This window comes from Indicator indicator, chromosome 23 (assembly GCF_027791375.1).
Source record: "Indicator indicator isolate 239-I01 chromosome 23, UM_Iind_1.1, whole genome shotgun sequence".
NCBI classification, from domain to species: domain Eukaryota; kingdom Metazoa; phylum Chordata; class Aves; order Piciformes; family Indicatoridae; genus Indicator; species Indicator indicator.
Window position 1 is genome coordinate 10,245,417 of NC_072032.1, and position 20,841 is coordinate 10,266,257.

The 20,841-nt window shown below is 41.7% G+C and overlaps 1 protein-coding gene across 2 annotated transcripts; it reads right to left on the reverse strand.

The window, feature by feature from the left end:
* Window positions 1-130: 130 nt before the first annotated feature.
* On the reverse strand, window positions 131-20,586 carry NSG1 (neuronal vesicle trafficking associated 1). Of its 2 annotated transcripts, XM_054391620.1 has the most exons (4): window positions 20,458-20,586; window positions 16,744-16,860; window positions 5,508-5,618; window positions 131-331 (listed from the first exon to the last, which is right to left on the reverse strand). In XM_054391620.1, the coding sequence occupies exons 1-4, from the start codon at window positions 20,584-20,586 to the stop codon at window positions 131-133; spliced, it is 558 nt and encodes a 185-aa protein (XP_054247595.1). The 2 variants fall into 2 exon arrangements, with proteins under 2 accessions (XP_054247595.1, XP_054247596.1); XM_054391621.1 differs by lacking the exon at window positions 16,744-16,860.
* Window positions 20,587-20,841: the final 255 nt, after the last annotated feature.

Here is a 20,841-nt window from a genome sequence, read left to right on the forward strand (position 1 = left end):
CAGCAAACAGAAGCAATTGCACCATAAACATGAGTAACCTCTAAATTATCCATAATTATATTTAATGAAAAGTTCCTTAAAGTCCCTTAAGTTACCTTCAAATGACAGTGTTACTAATTAGCTTATCCTACTAAGCTGATTTCTCGGCAGCTTCAGTCTCCTGCTCAGACAGTTTCTCTTCTGACAGTACTGTCATCCAGGGGGACACTGAGCGCGTGATGGTTTGCTTGGCCAGGTTGTAGTGGTTTATGACTGTGTAAAATTTCCCTCGGGTGCTGGAGTCTTGTTCAGAGTAGTAGTTTTCCAACCCGGCTGGAATGCACTGGTTGTTCTGGAAAGAAAAATCCATCACTTAGTTGACAGATACTGCCCCACATGCACCAAAAAGAGGTTTGTTTTCTCTTCCTTTTAGTCTAAGTCAGCCCTCACTTTCTGTGAGTCAAGATGCACAGCAATTAGCTCCAGTGTTGTTCTAGTGTGTTCAAAATGTTCTTCCCTGCAATCCTTAAACTACTGTGCATGTGCCACGAAGACCAGTCTGGGTCTGCCTGCCAGAACAATTCACATATAAGAAATGTGCTTGCCTAAAATGATATTTAAAAGCACTCAAGCTCTAGTTCCAGCTGTACTTTCCTGCTTTTTCCTCCCCACCTAGTTCCAGCTCTTTGGTCTACAATTACAGCTGTCTGCCTTCTACCATTAGATCTCCAGACACTTCAACAGGCTGTTTCCAGTCTGAGGGACAGAGGCATTAATACAGGCAATTGGTGCCAAGGTGTGCCCAGTTTAACAACCCAGTAAATAAGACCTTCAGGGTAAACACTGTGGGCAGCCAAGTTTCTGTGCCAGTGTGTACAAACATTCAAGGTGCTTCACTCTCAGCTATCAGAAAGATAGAGCCAACAGCAGGCTTTTAAGAGGCTCCCTTCAGTCCTGGGACTATTTTATTTTCCAGAAGCGTTAAGAGCACTACCCAGAAACTGCTGGCTGCTCAGAGCTTTTGAAAGTCAAACACCTGATTTAGAGTTAAATAAGTACCAAGCAAGAGCCCAAACTTGCTGTCATCCTATAGCAATCGTGCCTGTGCAGTGCCGTAGTCAGCAGGTACCACCCAGCCACCGTCCCAGTGATGATGCAGTAAAAGCCTACAAAGCAGCTGGTTGCACTGATGGAAAAAGTAATTTAAACACATCCTATGACCCCCAGGTTTTGCTCCAGAAGGTTACAGGTCTGTCTGCAGGTCCCCTGTCATACCTGCCAGCTCAGACATCCTTGCCCAGTACCTCAGTGTTAGGCTATTCCCCCATGGCAACTGAATTGACCCTCTATAAAATACAGGCTATTGAGTAGCTGCATCTTGAGGAAAAGCAAGTTTAATAATTTGTGCTCTGTTTTAAAACAAAATATGCTATTTGGTCTTCCTGCCTCCAGCACCAGCAGCCTAAAATTTGTATTGCCACAGCACAGCAACTTTGAACTGCTACTGTTCTCACAGAACTTTGCAAACCAAAATGATAATTGGAAATCGTGGAGCACAAAAAGACATGCAAAAATATTACTGCTTTTAGGACCAGATGCTATCTCAAATACATCCACATTTTTACTTTTGGGTTGATTTGTCAGAAAACAACACAGAAAGCCAGTAAAGTCATGTAAATAAGCACCAAGAACAACAGCTTCAAATGGTTTAAGTCATAAAGCACAGAACATCTGAGGAAAATTCAGCAGACAGCATTAGCTTAATTTAGATTTTGTATTCTAAGAATGACAGAGTGAAAAAAAAAAAAAAGCATCAAGAGGAATGAAGGAAAAAAGGAAGACTTCACAGAACAGGCCTACAGGTAGTCTGATGAACCTGCCTGCTGCTGGTAGCAGGGGCTCATGGCAGGTTTACTGCTGAAAGAAGAGTGGCTGCCACAGGACTAACAGCCCTCCCACAGCATTAACACACCATTGGTTCTAACCTGCTTGTGTGACAGAAGCCTCAGATGTGTGTCAGACTGGCAACAGTGCTCCAAGTTACCACATCCACCCAAGGTTCCCTCTATTTGTCATCTTTTGTCAGTGTAGCAGCCAGGGCAAACCTTCCCTCACAGCTTTGTTTGAAGTAGCACTACAAAGCAGATGGGAGTTAACCCTGGCTAAGCAGACGCTTGTGTCTTTCCGGCACTGTTCAAGCCAACAGAGGTTTCCCTGCAGTTGCAATCACTGTTACCTGCCAGCCACAAGACTGGGACCTAGATTAGAAACAATCATCTGGAGTAGAGCCATTTGATGGGCATGTTCATCCACATCAACCATGCCATCTTCTGGAACCATTATCCATGCTTCCTCTGGGATAACTGACACTTCTTCTAGTGTGGTAAAATGACTGAGAAGTACAGACATCTTAGTTGTGATTATCTCAGCCAGTCAGGGATGTAGTCACAAGCCTAAATATTTTAAATGGGGAAAGGAACACAATCTACTGATCTAATGAAATCTGCCAGGGAAATTCAAGCAGATGTAATTATTAGTGCTGAAGACAAGCCAAGACTGCTGCCAGTCTGAAAAAATGCCACAGAATCTTGCGCTGCTTTTAGAAGTAATTTGCTTTGCAACGGGCAAAATGACTCAGTAGTTAATTTTTGTTGTATTTTGTAGTCACAAACATGCACAACATCTGACAGAAGAGCCTAAAGAAACACACTGCAGTTTTCATCTTGACTGCTTTTTTTCCTCCTGGGATTTCATGCTTCTAGAAAAGACAGGAAAAACCTCCTCTTTTAGTCACTGCTCTTTCTGTAGTGCCCAAGGATAGCCCCCTTTGCTTAGCTCCCAATCAAGGCTAGGTATGCAGCACTCAAGAGTAAAGGGAACTGGGGCTGATTTTCATTCTGCTGCTTGCCTGAGACCTTCAGCTTAAGCAGAACTTTTCTGTCCATCCTTTTTTATTTGTTTCCATGGTTCCCAGGTAAGAGAAGCAATAAGGAGACCATGAGGAGAAACTGAGATGCTCCAGAGTGACTTGGTTTTTGGTTTCTTTCACAACTCTTCTATTTCAGAAATAAGTTAGGAGTAAAAGGCCTGTGATGCCAGAGAAAATCCTGATTTCCAATCTGGCCATATCAAGATGACTCCTTTTGTTGCCATGACATAAAGACCCCAGTGGCAATCACTCACAGATAGTCTGACTGGGTCAGAGCCTATTAATGATGGTGGTGTTTTTAATGCACTGGAATGACCATGTTGTCCATGGGCTGACAGAATGCAGGTGCCTTGGCAACAAAATCTGAAGGGTAACAGATGCAGCATGAAGCATTCTGGGGCCCTGGAGAAATTCCTCCAGGATGTAAGTACACTCAGGTCTTTGAGGAAAACTCCAGTGAGTCACACCAACAGCCAGTAAAGGCTGCTTCACAGGGGCTGTGTTGGAAAGCTTGAGCAAGCACAAAATTGAGGCTCAAGCAGTTTAAGATTGCTGTACAGAGAAAAATTAGCAGGTTTTTAAACACACCTTCAAACCCTAGATGCGTAGGACAGCAGAAAGGCTGAAAACACCAAAACCTTTGGAACTGCTCCATGTATGAGAGCATAAAACAGAGAAGTGCAAGTCTGACTCACAGCTGCAGTAGCTCAGCCTTTATGCAGAGATTCCCATGGTACCAGGCTTCCTGAGACAGAGGACATCTCTGCCCTTAACCAAGAAGTCACATCAGCATCCAGAGCCTGGGGACATCCAGGCCAGAGAATATAGCTGAGTACCCCTGGAGCCCAAAGCCAGTCCACAGAGGTATCGGTCACAAGGTGACAGACTTCATCTCTTAGGACACCTGCACCAAGCTGTGCCATGATCATTATGGACTTTCCCAAAAACAAAGATGCTAAGGCAAATACAAATCCATGTCAACACTGCTAGTTTCAGGTCTAGTTTCACAGTTCCTGTGTCATTTGCTAACCTGAGAGTCTATCCTGTAAAGTCCTCAGGAGTTAACATGACCAAAGCTGCTCTGTCTCCTGGCATTATGCCATCAAGCCACCTCCAAAAAAACCCAGTGCTGGGAGAGAGCAACAGTAGCACAGCCCTGTGTGTGTGCTGCACCTTCAAACAAATGACCTCTGGGACATGCTGCCCAACTTCTGTTTCAAGCACAAGGCCCTGAGGAGAGAATGCAACCGGATTCTGTTCACAGTGTAACTGAAATCCAGCTAAGAAACTCTGCTCCCCTTAAACCTTTGTGACACTCAGAAAAAAAATGAGAAGCCAGAAGGCTGCAACTAAAAGGAAGGGACAACGTGATATGAAAGTGAGCAGAAGCAGCAGACTGTGACAGCACCTAACTGGCCATTCCTGTCAAGTCAGGCTCACATCAAGACAGGCTCAGTAGGAACATACAGTCCATATCCCAAGCTGTTCAAAGCCAAGAGAAAGCTCAGAAAGACAAGGCTATCATCCCACCAGACATGAGCACAGCAGGGTTGCAGTACTTGTCTGAGGCAACACAACCAACCACCAGCAGAACTAAGAGTTGGGGCTCCTGAGTTACAACAAAATACTCTAACCACAGGATCTTTTGCCCTTGAAGCAAAGGAAAGCAGCAACCTAAGACTGAATCCTTAGAGCTAAGTTAATCCAGCAGGACATCACTGATTGCAACTTTGGACTGGATTCTTCTAAGATAAAGGATCGTCAAGATGCATTGAGGAAACCATTCTTTCCTAAATCCTTCTGAGGACCATACAAAAGTACCCATCTGATTCATTATGTGACCAAACAGTCTTAAAAAGTGAGAGGGAAGAATGCCATCATCACTTTTCCTTTTCTTAGCTAATTACAGCCAAGGTCAGCCCTGCAAAATTTACAACTGAGAAGTCAATGTCACCTTTCTGCCTTTCAGCCCAGCTCACAGCTGAGGAGCCAGCACTACCACCTCACACTACTGAAGTAAGGCCCAGCCTCCCTTTCAGTCAGTACCAGTATTTTTTCCAGTAATTGTGTTCTCCCTTTTTTGGCATCACTTTTGGCCTTGTGGCAGTAGGGCTCGGAGGTCACTGTTCTAGAAAAAGAAGTTCTGTCTGCAAAAATATCCCTAAGGTAACTCTGCTACTCGTAATGAGAGCATCACTCTACTGTTTCTGTGACACTGAATCTTTTTATTTTCCTTCAGGTTTTATCATTCTCTTTTCTAAAACATTCGAATTTGGAGGAACATGCAAAATTAAACCGTAAGACCCAGTAAATGAGGGCTTTGTCCAGACAACTGCAGATGTAAGCAGGTTTGAAGGATGCTGGTTTGGGTACTTTTGCTACATTTTCAGTGTTTAAAGCATTAGCAAAATAACATTACGAAAACTGTGCAGTAGTACAAGCTCAATTATAAATTAAGCAGAGAGAAACACAGCAGGAAGCACACTGATCTAGGAAAATAAACACAAGCTCCTATGCAATACTGCAGGGCTTAATCAAGGTTATGCTGAAAACAACACAGAAAATTCTTCTATTTTTCTAGAACATGTAAACAATTTACCTTGAAAACAAATCCTTCTGGACAGGTGTGATCATACTTGTAAACCTTGTAGACTACCAGAAATACAACACATGTTAGGAATGCAAGGGCAAAAAGGACCAGCACAGTAACCTGTAAAGAGAAATAAAACAAGCTTGTTAGTGATGCTCTGCTTATTGTATTGCTGTTGGTTACTGTAGGCAGCAGACGCCAGCTACAAATGCACTTTACAGTAAAATCAAGCAAAGAATAAAAACAGCTTCTAAATTATTGAGAGAGAACAAGGAAGCAGCATGTAAGTGCTTCTACCTCCCCCTTCTTGGAGAAGAAAAGCAGATGATCTGGTCAGTGGCCCGTGGCCTCTGCATTGCAAGGCTTTTTTTGGTTACGTTTTTGTTCCTTGCACACAGGAGGCCAAAAGGACACATTGAGGCAGCTCAGATCTGATGCATTTTCAGTATTTGGATGATGTAAGTGCAAGTCTAGTTTATGTCAGCAGGTAAGCATGTTTGTTGTCCCTGTGCCTGGCCAAGAACAGGTGGCAGCAATACTACAGAGGTGGTTCTGTCAGGGCACGTCTGCCCTCTCTTGTTAGGATGAGAGTTCGTTGTGCCTGCTCTGGACATATGGAGAGTACCAGTAGTCTGCATGCTTGGATGCTCAATGTCCCTTAATTTATAGGCTGGAACAGTGCTTCTTCATCACAGAAGCTGTACAGGAATAGTTTGCTGCCAGGTCCATAGGGAATACAGCATGTTCCATACAGGGCAAGTCTCAGGAAGTTCTGTTGCACCTCCTTCTGCAGTGCTTACAGAGGCACCTTTGCAGACTGCATTACATGGCACTGACCACACACCACGTCCATATGGACTGCTCTGGACCTGAACTCAGGCTGGAGTGAAATCCAAGACACACCTTAAGCTGAACCTGAAATCAATGTCAGTATCAGGCTAACCTTGCCTAGGAATAAATAAGGAGCAGCTGGAGAATGTCAGCCTTTTAGGTGAGGGAGACAGAACTACCTCTAGAATTACCTCACCTGTTAACAAGAGAAAGCCCAAGATGTTAGCCTGGCAGTTACACTGCAAAGCTCCCTAATTCAGACCCGTATTTTGTGGAAGGTATGAGCTGAGCAAATAGAATTCATTACCTGGAAGAGCATCCCATGTGTGTGGTTTAAAGCTTCTACTGACAGACAAATGAATAGCTCAAGGAGATTACAGAGTAAGAGCTGTTGAGCTCTGGGCTTTTTTTTTTTTGTGGCAAGTTAGAAGGAAGCCAGCATGTGCTACAGCATAAGAAACAGCAATAAACAGAAGCAAACAAGATTACATGATTACTTAAATAAAACAAGGGACAGTATGATCTGAATTTTAAAGGAAGATGAGTAAACCAGCAGTATACAGCTTCTCAAAAGAGAACTTAGGCACATGCAAAACAGAATAATCTGGAATTCGAGAAAGCAACAAACAAACAAATTGTAGCTTTGCCTCTTGGTTAAAAAAAAAAAAAAAATCCATCACACACTTTATGATAAACCCCAGAACTAAGAGGATTTGCAACACTGCAAACGGCAGTGGGACTAGCACACTAAAGGACTATGATGGACTTCTAGGGACTTCTCATGTTGGGGAAACAAACTTCACCATGGGCAGACAATCCTGAGGGCTAAATCTTCTGGCTGAAACAACAATGGGGAATATCATGTACTGCTGAAGACTTTAAGAATTTTTGTTAGACAAAAGAGAGAAGGGAAAAAAAAAAAGGCCAGAGAAAAGGCAGGAAGAGAATTGCAGATCAGGAAGTAATTTAGCAGAAAAAATGTAGACATTAATGCAACAATGTCAATGAAATCAGACATGGAACAAAGGACCTTTCTGGTTAATAGCAACATCTTCAGTTTCTCAGAACAGTCACTGGATTACACATACCAAAAAAAAAATAAAATTCATATTCTTAATCACCCTCCAAAACCCTCACACTGATACCAATTTTCGAATCCAATTAGTCTTTCCCCAAGTTTATTACTCATTTGCATACACAAAGGTTAACATGGATAGATCACTCTTGTCTTGCCAACCTCCTATTTTCAGCTCACAATACCATGTCTCAGTATGTCCTGCATAAACCCAAGTAGCAAAGGGTGTTTTCATTTCTGGTCATTCTCTGTGGTCCAGCTTAATAATAAACAACATGACCCCCCCCACATTTCTGGCCAAGCTATGTCCCAACTCAGCCCTTCTCAGATGTTTTTAATCAGGCTTCTCCTTTTTTTCTGCTGTGGTTGTTTAGGGCTCCTTCCCTGTGCTTCCTCAGCCATTCCCAAGCACACATACCAAGGCCCTCCACACACCGGCTTGGCCCAAACCCTGCATCCCATCTTCCACTGTCTTCCCCTCCCCACAACTGTAACAAGCCTTATTCTCTATTCTCCCCTCAAAATTCCCCAGGCTGTGGGAAAACTGCCCTTTCTCCTCTAAGCTTGCAGAGCTCTGCATCCCACCTCCCCAGCACCTTGCTGTCCCACACACTGTACTCACAGGCACATGTCCAGCATCCACCTGTCCCCCTAGGCCAAGGGGCCCTACCCATGCCCAGGCTGCAGTGCAGCTCTGCATCCCTGCTTGTCAGCAGGGCCATGGGCCCAAGGCTGCCTTCTTTCCTACAGCTGTGGGAAGAAGAGGAACCAGAAAGGAGGCAGCACTCCTCAGCCAGCCCAGCAGCTCTACAATGTACACATGGCCCAGTCCCAGGTGCAGATTTTGGGTCACTCACTCCCCCTCACTCAGAATGCTACACCATGCCTTTTGCTCTGACAGTCACTGCCTTCTCTCTTAGAGAGGAAATGGAAAAGGGAAGCAAGAACATGAGGAGAGAAAAGATAAAATCCAAATAAGATTATCTCTGAGGCTTCCCATGCCCTACAAGATACCTCCCTCACAGCCTTCCACCAAGGCTGCTCTCTCTAGAGCACAGGCCTGGGACATGGCGGACGGGCACCAAGCAGAACAATTGCTACGGTGCAGATTGAATCAGCTCACATTGTCTCCTCTACAGACAGGTCTGAACAGTTTAAAATGCTTTGAGTGATTCTCAAATCCCAAAGCATTTCAACCACATTCCATGGCCTTCCTACTAGGCAGAGATCAATATAATTACAATGTTATTTCCCAGTCTTTGCCATTTTGACAGATGAGGCTCCAGGAACATACTGTAAAGCTAACGAGCTGGTCTGTAGTTGAGACCAGCCATTAGACAATAGAAAAAGATTTGTAATTCCACAATCACTGCAGGGTCAGTCTCTTCAAGGCTTGGGAACTGGTTTGAAAAGCAATTATGTTTTTTGAAAGAGGTCAAAAGCCCAGCGCTGTGCGAATTGCTGGAGCCTGGCAAGCTGCAGAGCCACAACCTTGGGGCTGATGTCCAGAGACATGAAGCATTTACCTCTTTCAGCAACCTCTGTGAAGGTTTGAGTTCTCACTGTTCCTACAAGTCACACCCAGAATGGTCATTCCATTGCCACACAGTAGCCACTGAGGAGAGCTCTCAAAGTTCCTGGCTCGTAATTCTTACAGAATCTTCTTCTCTCACTATATTTCCTAATGTTATTAATTTTGGTATTAACATGTAAGTTTTTACTCTCATTACCTCCAATAATTTGCAATCACACTTCATTTGCAAATCCCTAATCAAGTGAGCTCTTGTCTCCTTCCTATCAGAAGAGAAGCTCCCTTCTCTTACCATCCTTTAGGTTACAAGTAAATTCTGTTTAAGTAAAGGACAGTCATGCATGCAAATGCCATAGATGGAAAGAAACCCAACAGCTTCCAAGGTGATTGTAATCACCTGTTAATCCAATCCACTTCTCCCTTATAAACTGAAAATCCTCTGCCTTCTATCAGCCATTTTCCTTCCTTCTCATAACCACCTACTACTGAGGGTCTCCAGTTGTCAGATTCCTGGGTTTCACTTCCAAACCTGAGCAGTCAGCTTCTCTCCCCCAACAGTAACACTGCATGACCCTACCTCTCTGCCTCACCTTCTAAGCCCTCCCCTTCCAGGTGCCTTTCAGAAATAAAAGCACAGAAAGAGGCAAGGCAATGAACTCTTTAGACCAGAAGTGCTACCAGGGCTGTCTCATTGCTTTCTTCATTAGCACATTCACCATAAACTAAAGTTATTCTCTTCTTGCTACTGAGGCACTATCAGGAACTTGCCCTCCTCCTGTGTTCCAGGTAGGAGAGGATGTAACATGTGTGCAAGCACTACTCTCTTTTCTGGAAGGAAATCTTGAACAGCTTCTCCTTGTGGTAGCCATCTGGCCAAGTACAGGACTCTAGAGTGGGAGCAAAATTCTTTTGAATTACTGTGAGCATTCACTGCCATGCAGATCCTGAAGAACTGCAAGAGGACGGTCACACCACACCAGTAATGAGCTTTTAAAATACTTTTTATGAAAGAGCTACAAGACAGCACAAATAACCTTTTCTTTTAACTGGGAACTCAGCATGTGGATTTGTTTTCATCTGGAGAATGTCCTTTAAAGCTGGTTTTAAAGGGATCTGGTAGCAAAACTAAGTGAACAGAAAAGATGACAAGATATTCTGTATGTGGCAGATTTTTGAAGAGATTGTAAGTGAAGAGCAGAAGAAGGACAATGTCTACCCAGAAGCCATTACAGTAATCAAAATGAGAGATGACTAATGAATGAACTAAGTGCACCCACAGAAAAAAAGCTGTCTTCAGACTGTAAGCATTTAGCCCAACAAATGAAAAATCACCAGATCTGACAACTACACCAACATATAAACAGCTCTTGGTAAGGCCTTACCATCAAGATCTCCTAGATCTCCCCAATCAGTCCATCCTACTTTGCTGCAACTGCAAAATATTGCCATCTGTGTTTTCTCTGCTTGGCTATTGCACTCTCCCAATTCCTTACTCCACTAACATTCATTGTGCTTCCCTTATAATCAAACTGGAATACTACAGCAAAATTCATCAATTGCACCTACTGTGTCTGCTTCTCCTCACACCCCTTCCTGTCTCCTCTCCCTTTCTGAACAAATTACAAGCCATGTTTCAAAGCATGAACAAGTCTGCTCCTTTTGCTCCCCGTAGCTCTACCTCCTTCCATCCTGCTTGCATCCCACTGTCTCACTAAATCTGGGTGCCACCTGTTTTTTCTCTGCCTTCACCTCCACCTTTCTCAACATGACTCCTCTTCTTGCCTGAAATACTTTCAAGATCCTATTCTTACTGTGCTGCTTTGTGCTGCCTGCCTTCATGCTTTTCTTTCTGTCGTGAACCTTTCAGCATATAAACCCACCTAGGAAAAGAGGAACTAAAGTGAAACTAATAAGACATACAGTAATTTTCACTGCTCAATCACTGGCACTCGGTCACATCTCATCTCTGCTCAACATCTTTGCATTACCTATTTCAATTGCAGCCTCTTGGGAGCACAACTTTCATTTCTGATTTGTCTGTGAAGTGCTTGGTGCTAGTATGAAAGAGTGAAGACATACATTTAGAGAGCACCTTTCATAGGAAGTGATTTACAACCAGTTTATGCCTTCCTCACTAGTGAAATGCAAATCCCTCTGGGACTGATATACAGCAACTCTGTATAACCATTTAGGGCAGGAAATTAAGATTATTGCTATCTAATTTAAACTACAGGAGAATTTTAGGTAGGCAGACTGTAATTACAGTAGATTGGGTCTGGCTACATTACACAGACTTAAATTCCTAAAACATCACATTGTCTTCCCTGCAAATGGCTATGACCTCCACTTCACCTCTCTCCATTAAAATCTTGCATCTCCAGCTGCACAATGCCCTCTACCAGCATGGTGAGAACACTGGAATCAGCTCTCCACTACCCCTAACATTCCTGCATTTCCAAAATTCTGTTCTTGTTTGCTATCACCTGGGCCTGTGCCTAGAAATTTACATGAAAAACATGTCTGAAACAATGCACTTAAGGATTAAGAAATGTTCAAGTAAATGGCAACATGAAAGAAAAAAAGGGGCATCTCCATCTATAGATAGAGCATTTGACTCATTAATTTAAAGAGCAATCCAAAGTACACGGAACATTGGTACTCTTTTCTATGCTTGCTATGGGAACATTCATACATTTCCAAGATGCAAAAGGCAACCAGATGCCTCATTTCAGAAGAGTTTTTCTAACATCACATGTCAGCTTTAGCTACATGCCTGGTATCAATCTATTAAACTCAACTTCACCAGAACATTCCTATCAAACCTTTGTGCTTAAAGAACATGAGAGATTTGGAGTACACTGTACAGAAAAACACAGGAGAAATCATAAACTGTCCTCAGAGAGGTCAAAGAGGAAGAGAGAACTGGCTTGGAGGCTTATCTAGAGATGACTGGGAGAGCAGCAGGAAAAGCATGCAGATTCATGAAGGACAGTAACTGAAAAGAAGCTACAGACCCAGTGCTTGTTAACAGCAGCAGTGCAAGACAACATTCCCAGCGAGGGAATCAATTAATGAAACCTGAGGGAGATACTGTTAGACAAAAACAGGTTAACAATGGCTTAACATGGCTGCTCATGACAGTGTTGCCATCACAGGACACCATGTATTACATTTCTTAAGTATGGAGATCCAAGGAAGCAGTTCAGATAAGAACCTTCCTACCTTCCCATAAAAGCACAGAGGACAAGAGAAAGGCTGGAAAAGGTTATTACTGAAGAGGAAAGGCTAAGTGTTAAACCTGGAGAGATCCATATCACCTGTGTTACCAGTGATGATGGTTCTGCTCTAAGAAAAGGATTTCTAATGAATGCAGTGGCAGAGGACACCTGACTTAGAGGCTGCTGTTAAGCATCTACTTTATTTAAATCTTCCAGGTGTAACTGCAAAAAAAAAAAAAAAAATTCCTTTTAGCCAGAAATTTAGCAGGATATTCTCATATCAGAGAATAGCAAACATTTAAAAAAAATGGGAGTAGAAGAGTTGCCATGCAGTGCCTTTACTCACATCAACTGTTTTAAAATAGCAGTTACTCTGAAAGAAGCATCTCAGTTTTATTTTCCTTTCTGGAAGTAATAAGGGGGGGAAAAAAAAAATATCAAAGCCTGCCAAATGCTTATACTTGTGAGCAACTTTAATCCTTCAAGCAGTTCCACTGGAAGAAAACAGAACTACTCGTGGCAGTGAGTACCTGTCACTCTTCCAGCACTAAGTGACAAATATTAAGGAAGTGATATCCTGTATGGGAGTCATCTCGTGCATCTAACAGACTTTTTAAGTGGGAGCAAAGAGCTCCTCAACACACAGAGTAATCACACAGAAACAAAAATAGAAGAATTTTCCTTGACTCAAATTATTTTTGCAGCAATGATCATCATCAGTATTACTAAGAACAGGTAAAAAAGGTTTTGAAGCAGAAATGTTTTAAAGGACGCCCCTTGAAGACAGATAAAAATTGGAATACTTAAATGTATATTGCATACCTTTTAAAATGACCAGGTCAAACTGATTCTGAAAGGAAGTCTCAGCTGCTTTTTCTTTTTCATTTCAACAGCTGCTTGCTACTTGATAATACATGGCTTGCACCATATGGCCTTACCACTGAAGTAAGCTGGAGGCTTTGGCTCTGCACTGAGATCTATGTAGAGATGTCAAGGATAAAGTCTGAAGAATTGAATTGCCTTTGAATAAAACCAAATGGCTGAAGGCACACCACAACTTGGGTTTACTTAAGGGCTTGAAATTTATTGGGAAATGTGTTTGCTTTCAAAATACTTCTGGATGTTCTTTACTCAAGTTTCCCCAAAGACTGAGGAAAAATCTCCTGCTTTGATACAACAGAGGTTTTTTTCCAATTGATCTGTTTGTGCACAGCTGTCAATTGTACCCGATTCAGCGAGTGTCAGAACAGACATCCCACTACCAAAATCCAAGTGGAGTTTATAAAAAAATGCTGCTTTGTCAATAGGGGAGGCAAAGGTTGGGCCTTGGGTAACTGATACCATCAATTTTCTCCTGCAATAGCTTCCTCATATGTCCTGATTCATAAGGCTCCTTTGAAATGACATTTCCAGCCTTGTTGTGTTATACTTACAGAGGACAATTTACAGGAAGGAAAAATCTGCCTCAATGCAAAGCTGCTCTCCAGATGTGAAGGACCAGCTCCCAACATTAGCCTACACTGTTCAAAGAACAAAAGCAAGACTTGTATTTCTCAAAGAAAAATGATCTTCAGTGAAAAGTCACATCTTCCTTGGTGTGGTTAGTGCCATCAACCAAATTAACACCATGAGGTTCTCAGAACCAGAAATCATTGCATTCTCTTGACAGATTCTGATCTGAATTCAGAATGTGACTTCACACAGGAAAAAAATTATACTTGCAGTTCCCTTTGTAAACATTCTCAGCTCTGTGGTAGTAACTGGTAATGTGGAGTGAATGCTGAAAATATGTTTTATGATTTCTCATTCACCCGACTGCTAAAACACCAAATGATCTACATGGCATATGCACATACTGGAGTTGCTTCATTTGTTATAACGCTCTAATGTTTCAAGAAGCACAGCTTTAGATGATCTGCACTGCTGCATCCCAAAAATGCAATCTGCTTGGCCCTCAGCTAAGAAGTACCTCTTCAAATATACATGTGAGTTATTGGTAAATATGACTGACTTTTTATTTTTAGCACAGCATTTGGGCTGGGTATTGTGGCAAGCTTATGCATCAGTGATGTTATGATATTAAAGCCATTAAAACAGCATCTGAAGCTTTTTTTTTTCCATGAACACAAGCCAAAGTCAATATCCCACCAGTTAAATAATGCATTTCATAATTATAGCAAATATTTAATTTTCAAACAAATATCCTTTTGCGCTCACAGAATCAACAGCAGCAGTTAACATGATGGTTCACAATTAATAAAGACCCAGGAGAAAACCTCACACAATCAGTACTTTTCATCTACATATTTATGAAATTTCTTCAATTATTCATGTAATTTACTACTGGGAGTGGTAGATCTGACAATCATCCCTGCTGGAGAACCAATCAATTCTCTTTCAAATGCTGCAAGCAGCATAATTCAATTTGAAAACTGTTAGATAGTGATTAAGTGACATTTTTAGGACCTGGATATTCTGCATGGAACTATTGTTTTCCATTAACTGAACTACAGTTTTCCTAACTGATCAACCCCCACACTCTTCTTTAGGAGCCTAGCCTTACAGCCACAGTGTGAATCACCCTGCAATTCCCAAGAGGTACTCAATCTTACTGAAACCTCTCTCTGATGCAGTAGTTACCTAGCAGCAAAACCTAGCAACACTGTAGTATGAGCTTAATCCCTGAGTGATCATCATAAAGTAGTATCTAAAAGATACTTAAGTATACCACCCAAAGGTATGCAAAAAAATGCAATGCAAAACACTCAGGCTTCTGACTGTTCAGCTAAATAAACCAGAAACACTACCCAACAGCATGACAAGCTATTTATTTGTTCTTCAGGGAAGTCTCATTTGCTCAGCCCTACCAACAAAGACAGAACCCAGATTTACAAAGGGATCTGCAAAACATTTAGGCATGACCAAGATATTCAAAACCTCCCTCATCTACAATTTAATGTTTGAACAATGAAACCCCTTAGTCTCTACAGCTAGCGGGTTAAGTGCAAAAAATCCTCAGGTATAGGTTCTGCTCAGTTGCTTGGAACCAAAATCCTAGCAGGGTACTCAAACTACAACACAAAACACGTTTTCAATCATTTTAGTGTGACCAGGACTTCTACAAAAGACAACCAGACAGGAGTCCTCCTTGTTCTGAAGTGTCTGTCTGCATCTTACCCAACAATACAGCATGCACAACCCTCATCTGAGAGGAAGGGGGTTACTCTCAAGGACTGGTAGTATGGTGCCAGAAGACAGAATGCTACTCAATGTAGCATTTTCCCTGTGGGATGGGATGTCCTTGCTCCAAATTAGGGAACAGAAAAACTGGAACTAGGTTCCTTACCTCCTTAGTAAATCCCTTCCAGACCCCATAACATCTCTTATAAACCCACTGGGATGATTTTCCATGCAGCTTACTGAGAACCTACAGGCTTGACTGTATGGCTGAAGACTCTACCAGGTGACCTGCACTTAAAACATTTATCCTGGCAATGCTCTGCAAAATTCCTTTGCAAATGTAGTTTAAAATGTTCAGACCCACCTGGAGCCTTCACTTTGTTTAGCCCTGACTCGGGGAGAGCTGTACTTCTGAAGGTAAGTCTGGGCCTGGGCAGCTTTTAGAACCACTGCTCAGGCACAGAACTAGAATCTTTGGGAGTGGCCTCAAACTCCTGTCATGCAAACAAAGGTTAGAAGAGTGCAACACAAAGAGAACCCACATCTTTACTGAAGCTGGTTTTCCCTCATGCTAAATGTTAGGCTTTCCAAACATATTTGTACTTGCACACTGAACAGTGTGGTTGTCTCCTGCTTAAAAATGCTTTGGCATCCTTGGTTAAGATGCCAGACAGGTAGCAAAATGCCAGCTCTCCTGCTTTACTTAGAGCAAGAAAAAACCTCCTCTCCAGTGAGAAGGTGGAAAGGTAACTCTGTCCTTCCACCAGTTAAGCTCTCAGCTTTCCTCTGAGACTAATGATGGAAGTAATAAGGATGTGGACACCATAAAGTAAATCGGAGTCAGATTCTGGCTCAACTGCCATCTGCCAGCAACAGTCATCACCAGGTTGTAAATGTACAACTGGACCAGGAAAACTGATAGCAAAGAGCTCTGGTACACATCCCTGAGCTGCCAAGTCATACATTTAATCACACAGAAATACATAAGGGACTATGGCAGTGCTTTTAAAAGTGAACGCTTTGTACCCAGTGAAAAATAAGAAACCAGAAAGAAAACAAATACTCTTGAGGTTCTTGTCCTTCAACACTAACAGGAGCTTTATCCATGCCATGAGGGGTACCTGCATGCAGCCCACATACCCCCTGACCAGCCACAATCTGAAACCCACATGCTGAGAGAGGTGCCTTCTGAAATTATCTGCCAGTGAGGGGTGACAAACAACAATGCTCTAAGATTTGCTTTAGCTTCCAACTGCTAAATACTGAAGTACAACAACATTTATTTTTCTTATGTATGGCTATACCCACAACAGCCACTCTGCAGCCAGTTTTGACTACGATCAGCAATAGAGTTTAAGCACTTCTGTGAGCACAACTGAGTCACTAACATCTCTAGATAGCACTGCTTACCTTAAATCTTTCTGAGACTCCTTCAGTGATGCTGATTGTGAATTCAGCTATTTTAGGCGTGCGGAACTTCCCCTTCTTTCGATCAGGCTCATACTCTGTTTTCGTTTTGACCACAACCTTTTAAAGAAAGAACAACAAAACACACCTGTCAGCTGCAACTAGCTTACAGGCATCTTATTTATTCATTAGCTCTTCCTTTGCATGCTCACAAGTGCATCTAGCACAGTATTTTTTTTTTCCACTCCACTTTGTGTAATTTTTCTTTGGAAATTGTTAAGTTGCTAGTTAGTTTTGTTGATTGCTGTGACAGGAAAAATCTCTCTCAATGGGGTTTCAACAGACCTACAAGCAGATTCTTATGCAACAGTTTCATAAATGTTCAGGTTTTTTAGCTGTGGTGGTATTGTGCTGCTGTACCAGGCAAGCATCTACTTTGTTTAGATGCAAATCATGAAACTTCCAACTTTGTATAGTTTGAAAATAGCCAGCTCCATTTGCTTCAGGAGATCCCATAAATAGAATTTCAAACTGGAGACCAAGAGGATGAGACTATTGTTGAGAAATGGCCATGGAAATCTAGCAGATGATGATGTCACCAGTAACCATTTTGATGGCCCAATTTGCCTATGTGCTAGACTGTAGCTCTTCACACTCTTATTTTTAACATCTAACTTTTCAATTATCAGCTGCAAGGAGCAAGATGCACACAGACCCTTGTGTTAATGAGATTTCTTGAAAGCCAAGGCTCTTCAGCTTATGCCTTGCTATGAGCTATTGCCCCAAGCTACACAATTTAGTAGCTTACCTGTGTTCCTAAAAGATTCATTACATCAGTCGTATCTCCACTACTCTCCTAGGCATTCTAATTGTACAAAATATTTAACATATTTGCCTCATTTTTGTCTTCTCCAGGGTTTCAGGATCTCGTTCAAAGTACAACTCTCAAGATGGGGTGCAGTTTATCACACTGACAGTGCTATTAAGGTTTGTTCCATCTTCTCTGTTGTTCCAAAGAATAAATACCTAGACCCTTTCACACTTTTAGAACCAGACTATCTTTAGAGCAGCCCATGGTATCAATACCAACTACATTATTCTGAAATTAAGATTCTGACACTTACAGGTAGCCAGGCACTGAAATTTGAGTTTTGGGTTCCCCTCTCCTCACTTACCTGAAATGGTGTCTAGAATAGGTAACTGCACTTAGTACCACAAAGCTTATTAGACACTTTGACAGCATTACAGATTTATGTGCAAGATACAGGTTTACAAACTACTTTACTTATTTTCAGCTGCAGTTAGTAATATAATCATTATAAACTATTTAACTTCACAAGTGTCCAGGACCATCATGGAAGAAAGCTGTCTGAAGATGGTTTTTTTCTTTAATGCTTTTTAACATTTTACTTCCTTTCCTTCCCCTTTATGTTGCATAATCTCAGGCAACTCAAATCACATTCAGCTGACACTGAAGGTACAGTTCTATCTGCTTGGTTGTGTAATGTCTTCTTTTGTTTAACATACATAAGTAAGAATTTAAATCAGTTCATTCTTTTAATTTAGAAGCTGTCAAAACCATCAAATTCTTAGTGCTGTACTACTGTTCAAGAAGTTATGCTTCACTACCATACTGAAGCCTGTAAGTGAATAATAAGCACAGATATATGAAGTATGTACTCCTATTCATGATACATGACTCTCTTCAGAATTTGATCTGTGTGTCAGTTTTGACTTAAGTTTCAAGTGTTGGGGTTTTTTTCCACATTACTTGCCCTACTACTGCCTTTTAAGTCTGTAGCAACCAGTAAAGAAACAATGGCATGACTAACCAGTTCCAGAAGGAAACCCATAGGACAAATAAACACATGGTTTCATTTTTTTCCCCCTCTACATTTGCAAAAAGGAAAAGAAAACCAATATACAAATGGACAATGGAAAGAGTAGAAAAAACTCAAATTTTCCTTTATTTAAGTTTCAGTGAAAGAGTAGAAGAGCCAAATATTCCTTTACTCAAGCTTCTAGCCTAGTTGTACATTTGCTTTCATTCAAGGCAAATGCCGCTGTGAAGGTGGGAGAGTTCCCCTCCATTCTAGCAGGAGCAATCAGGCTGGCACAGAACCTCCTGGGTTTACTACAGCAGCTGTGCTCAAGTTAAACCTATTACCACACAGGTCCCTGGGCCAGCCTTCTGCTTAGCAGTGCAGTAATATAACAAATTCCTTTGGACGTTGGTCTGGGTAATCGGTTATATCCAGTCACCAGTTGGCAGGCGTATCAGACAGGAAGACTCAACTCGTTTTAAAGCCTTAGGGTGCAATTTTGTCCTCAGTTACAAGATTTACACCCACATAACCAAGGGCAGAAAATGGACCCTCAGGCTCTCTAACAGCTGTTACAGCTTATTGCATTTATGCTTGCCAACTGGTCACCACATACCACAGAATGATGCTGATAGCAATTAAAACGGAGGTCACAAATGTCTTTGTACTGCCTACAAGCAACATCCTTCCAAGGAAAAATTTCATAGGCTAAAATTCTTTACTCCATGATGTGCATGAGTAGAGTTAGATAATGGTTGGACTCAATGATGTTAAAGGTCTTCTCCAAGCAAAATGAATCTATGATTCTACTCTTTGAGCTACAAGGAACATGGAGCTATCAGTTTATCTAGAAGTAGATTTGAGCTCATGGAAGACAGAATGCTGAAAATAAAAATCAGTATGAAGATATCACTGACCATTTCCCAGGTAAATTCTGTATTTTTCAAAGACTGCTAAGCTTTTTGCCAGATGCAAATGTGAAAAATGTGCAACTATCCTGCTAAAACAGGATACTGAAAAACAGAGTATTGAAATATCTGGAAAAGTGTACTACTACTGTATGCCTTACCTGCAGGAACACTTAGCTGAATTCTTTATTGTGAGAATAAACCTATTTACAGGCTATCACTTCACCTTCCTAAATCCTAAAAATCAAATATTTCACAATCAAGCCATGCCATGAGGAATCCATGATGTACACTTTCCTTCCAACCTGTGAGTAGTGCATTGGACTGCCCCTTTCAGGCTACTGAGCATCTGAATTGGAGGATTTTGCACTAGTTAAGTTGCCAAGGAGAAAACTCTGTGACCTGTTCTCATCTTGTTATTTTAGCTTGTCTGCTGCTAGCACTGATTTCCTAGAGAAGCACATAAGAAACATGGAAGTTCTTTCTGTCTATGGCCAGTCTGTCTACATACATCTTGCAGAGACACAAAGCAGTGCTTTATCCCCCACATTGGGGGGGGCTTTTTCTGATCAGGGAAAATTCACGTCATTCACAGGAAAGAAAAAAAAACATCACCAAAAAAAAAAAAAAATCATGTTACACATTACCTTCCAGATACAAAAGAAAGAAAAGATACAGCATAGGAAGGGCTGTAACAACACAGCATGGAGAAGCTTGTACTTGTACATTTTGTGTACTTCACACAGCAGCACCGAAATCCACATATGCTTATTACTAACATTTCCCGTTGCATCTTCATGCAAATCACTCCTACTGGATTTTCATTAGCTTAACTGTTATTTTTTTCCCCAGAGGGAACAGCATCCCTTAAAATATTCCATATACCTTGCAATTTCCAAGCCACTCACTACACGTAACCCATTCTTTTGTTGTTTGCTTGAGATTTGGGTGTGATTCTCCAGGGTGGAAACTAAAGCCTACTGTACCTTATCAGGAGGTGGGAACTGGAGCTGATTGACATCCAGGGGTGTGATCAAGGGGATGGTGTCAAATCCATCCTCCAAAAGGGGCTGCTTTGTGCTCTTCTCGCTGAAATTATTCCCCAGTTTCACCATTCTTCCAGGATAGAGAGATTATCTGCTGGCACACACAGGCACACATGCACAGAAACGCAGAACGTCAGAAACTCGCGGTGCACCAGATCTTTCCCCTGCCCTCGGGGAACTAGAAATATTTTATGAATTAAAAACAAAAATTAAAAATTTAAAGATTACGCATGACCGAGTTACGTTTTGGTGTTTTAAGAAGCAAGAACCATGGCCAACATTTCAATTATCCAAGTTAAAACAAAACAAAACCCCAAACCAACA

Coding starts and splice junctions, on each gene's coding strand:
- NSG1 (XM_054391620.1), bottom strand. CDS start 20,586: ATGGTGAAACTGGGGAATAATTTCAGCGAGAAGAGCACAAAGCAGCCC. Junction 16,861..20,457: donor AGTTCCCACCTCCTGATAAG/GTACAGTAGGCT, acceptor TTTCTTTAAAAG/GTTGTGGTCAAAACGAAAAC. Junction 332..5,507: donor CAGAAGGATTTGTTTTCAAG/GTAAATTGTTTA, acceptor TTTTCTTTCCAG/AACAACCAGTGCATTCCAGC.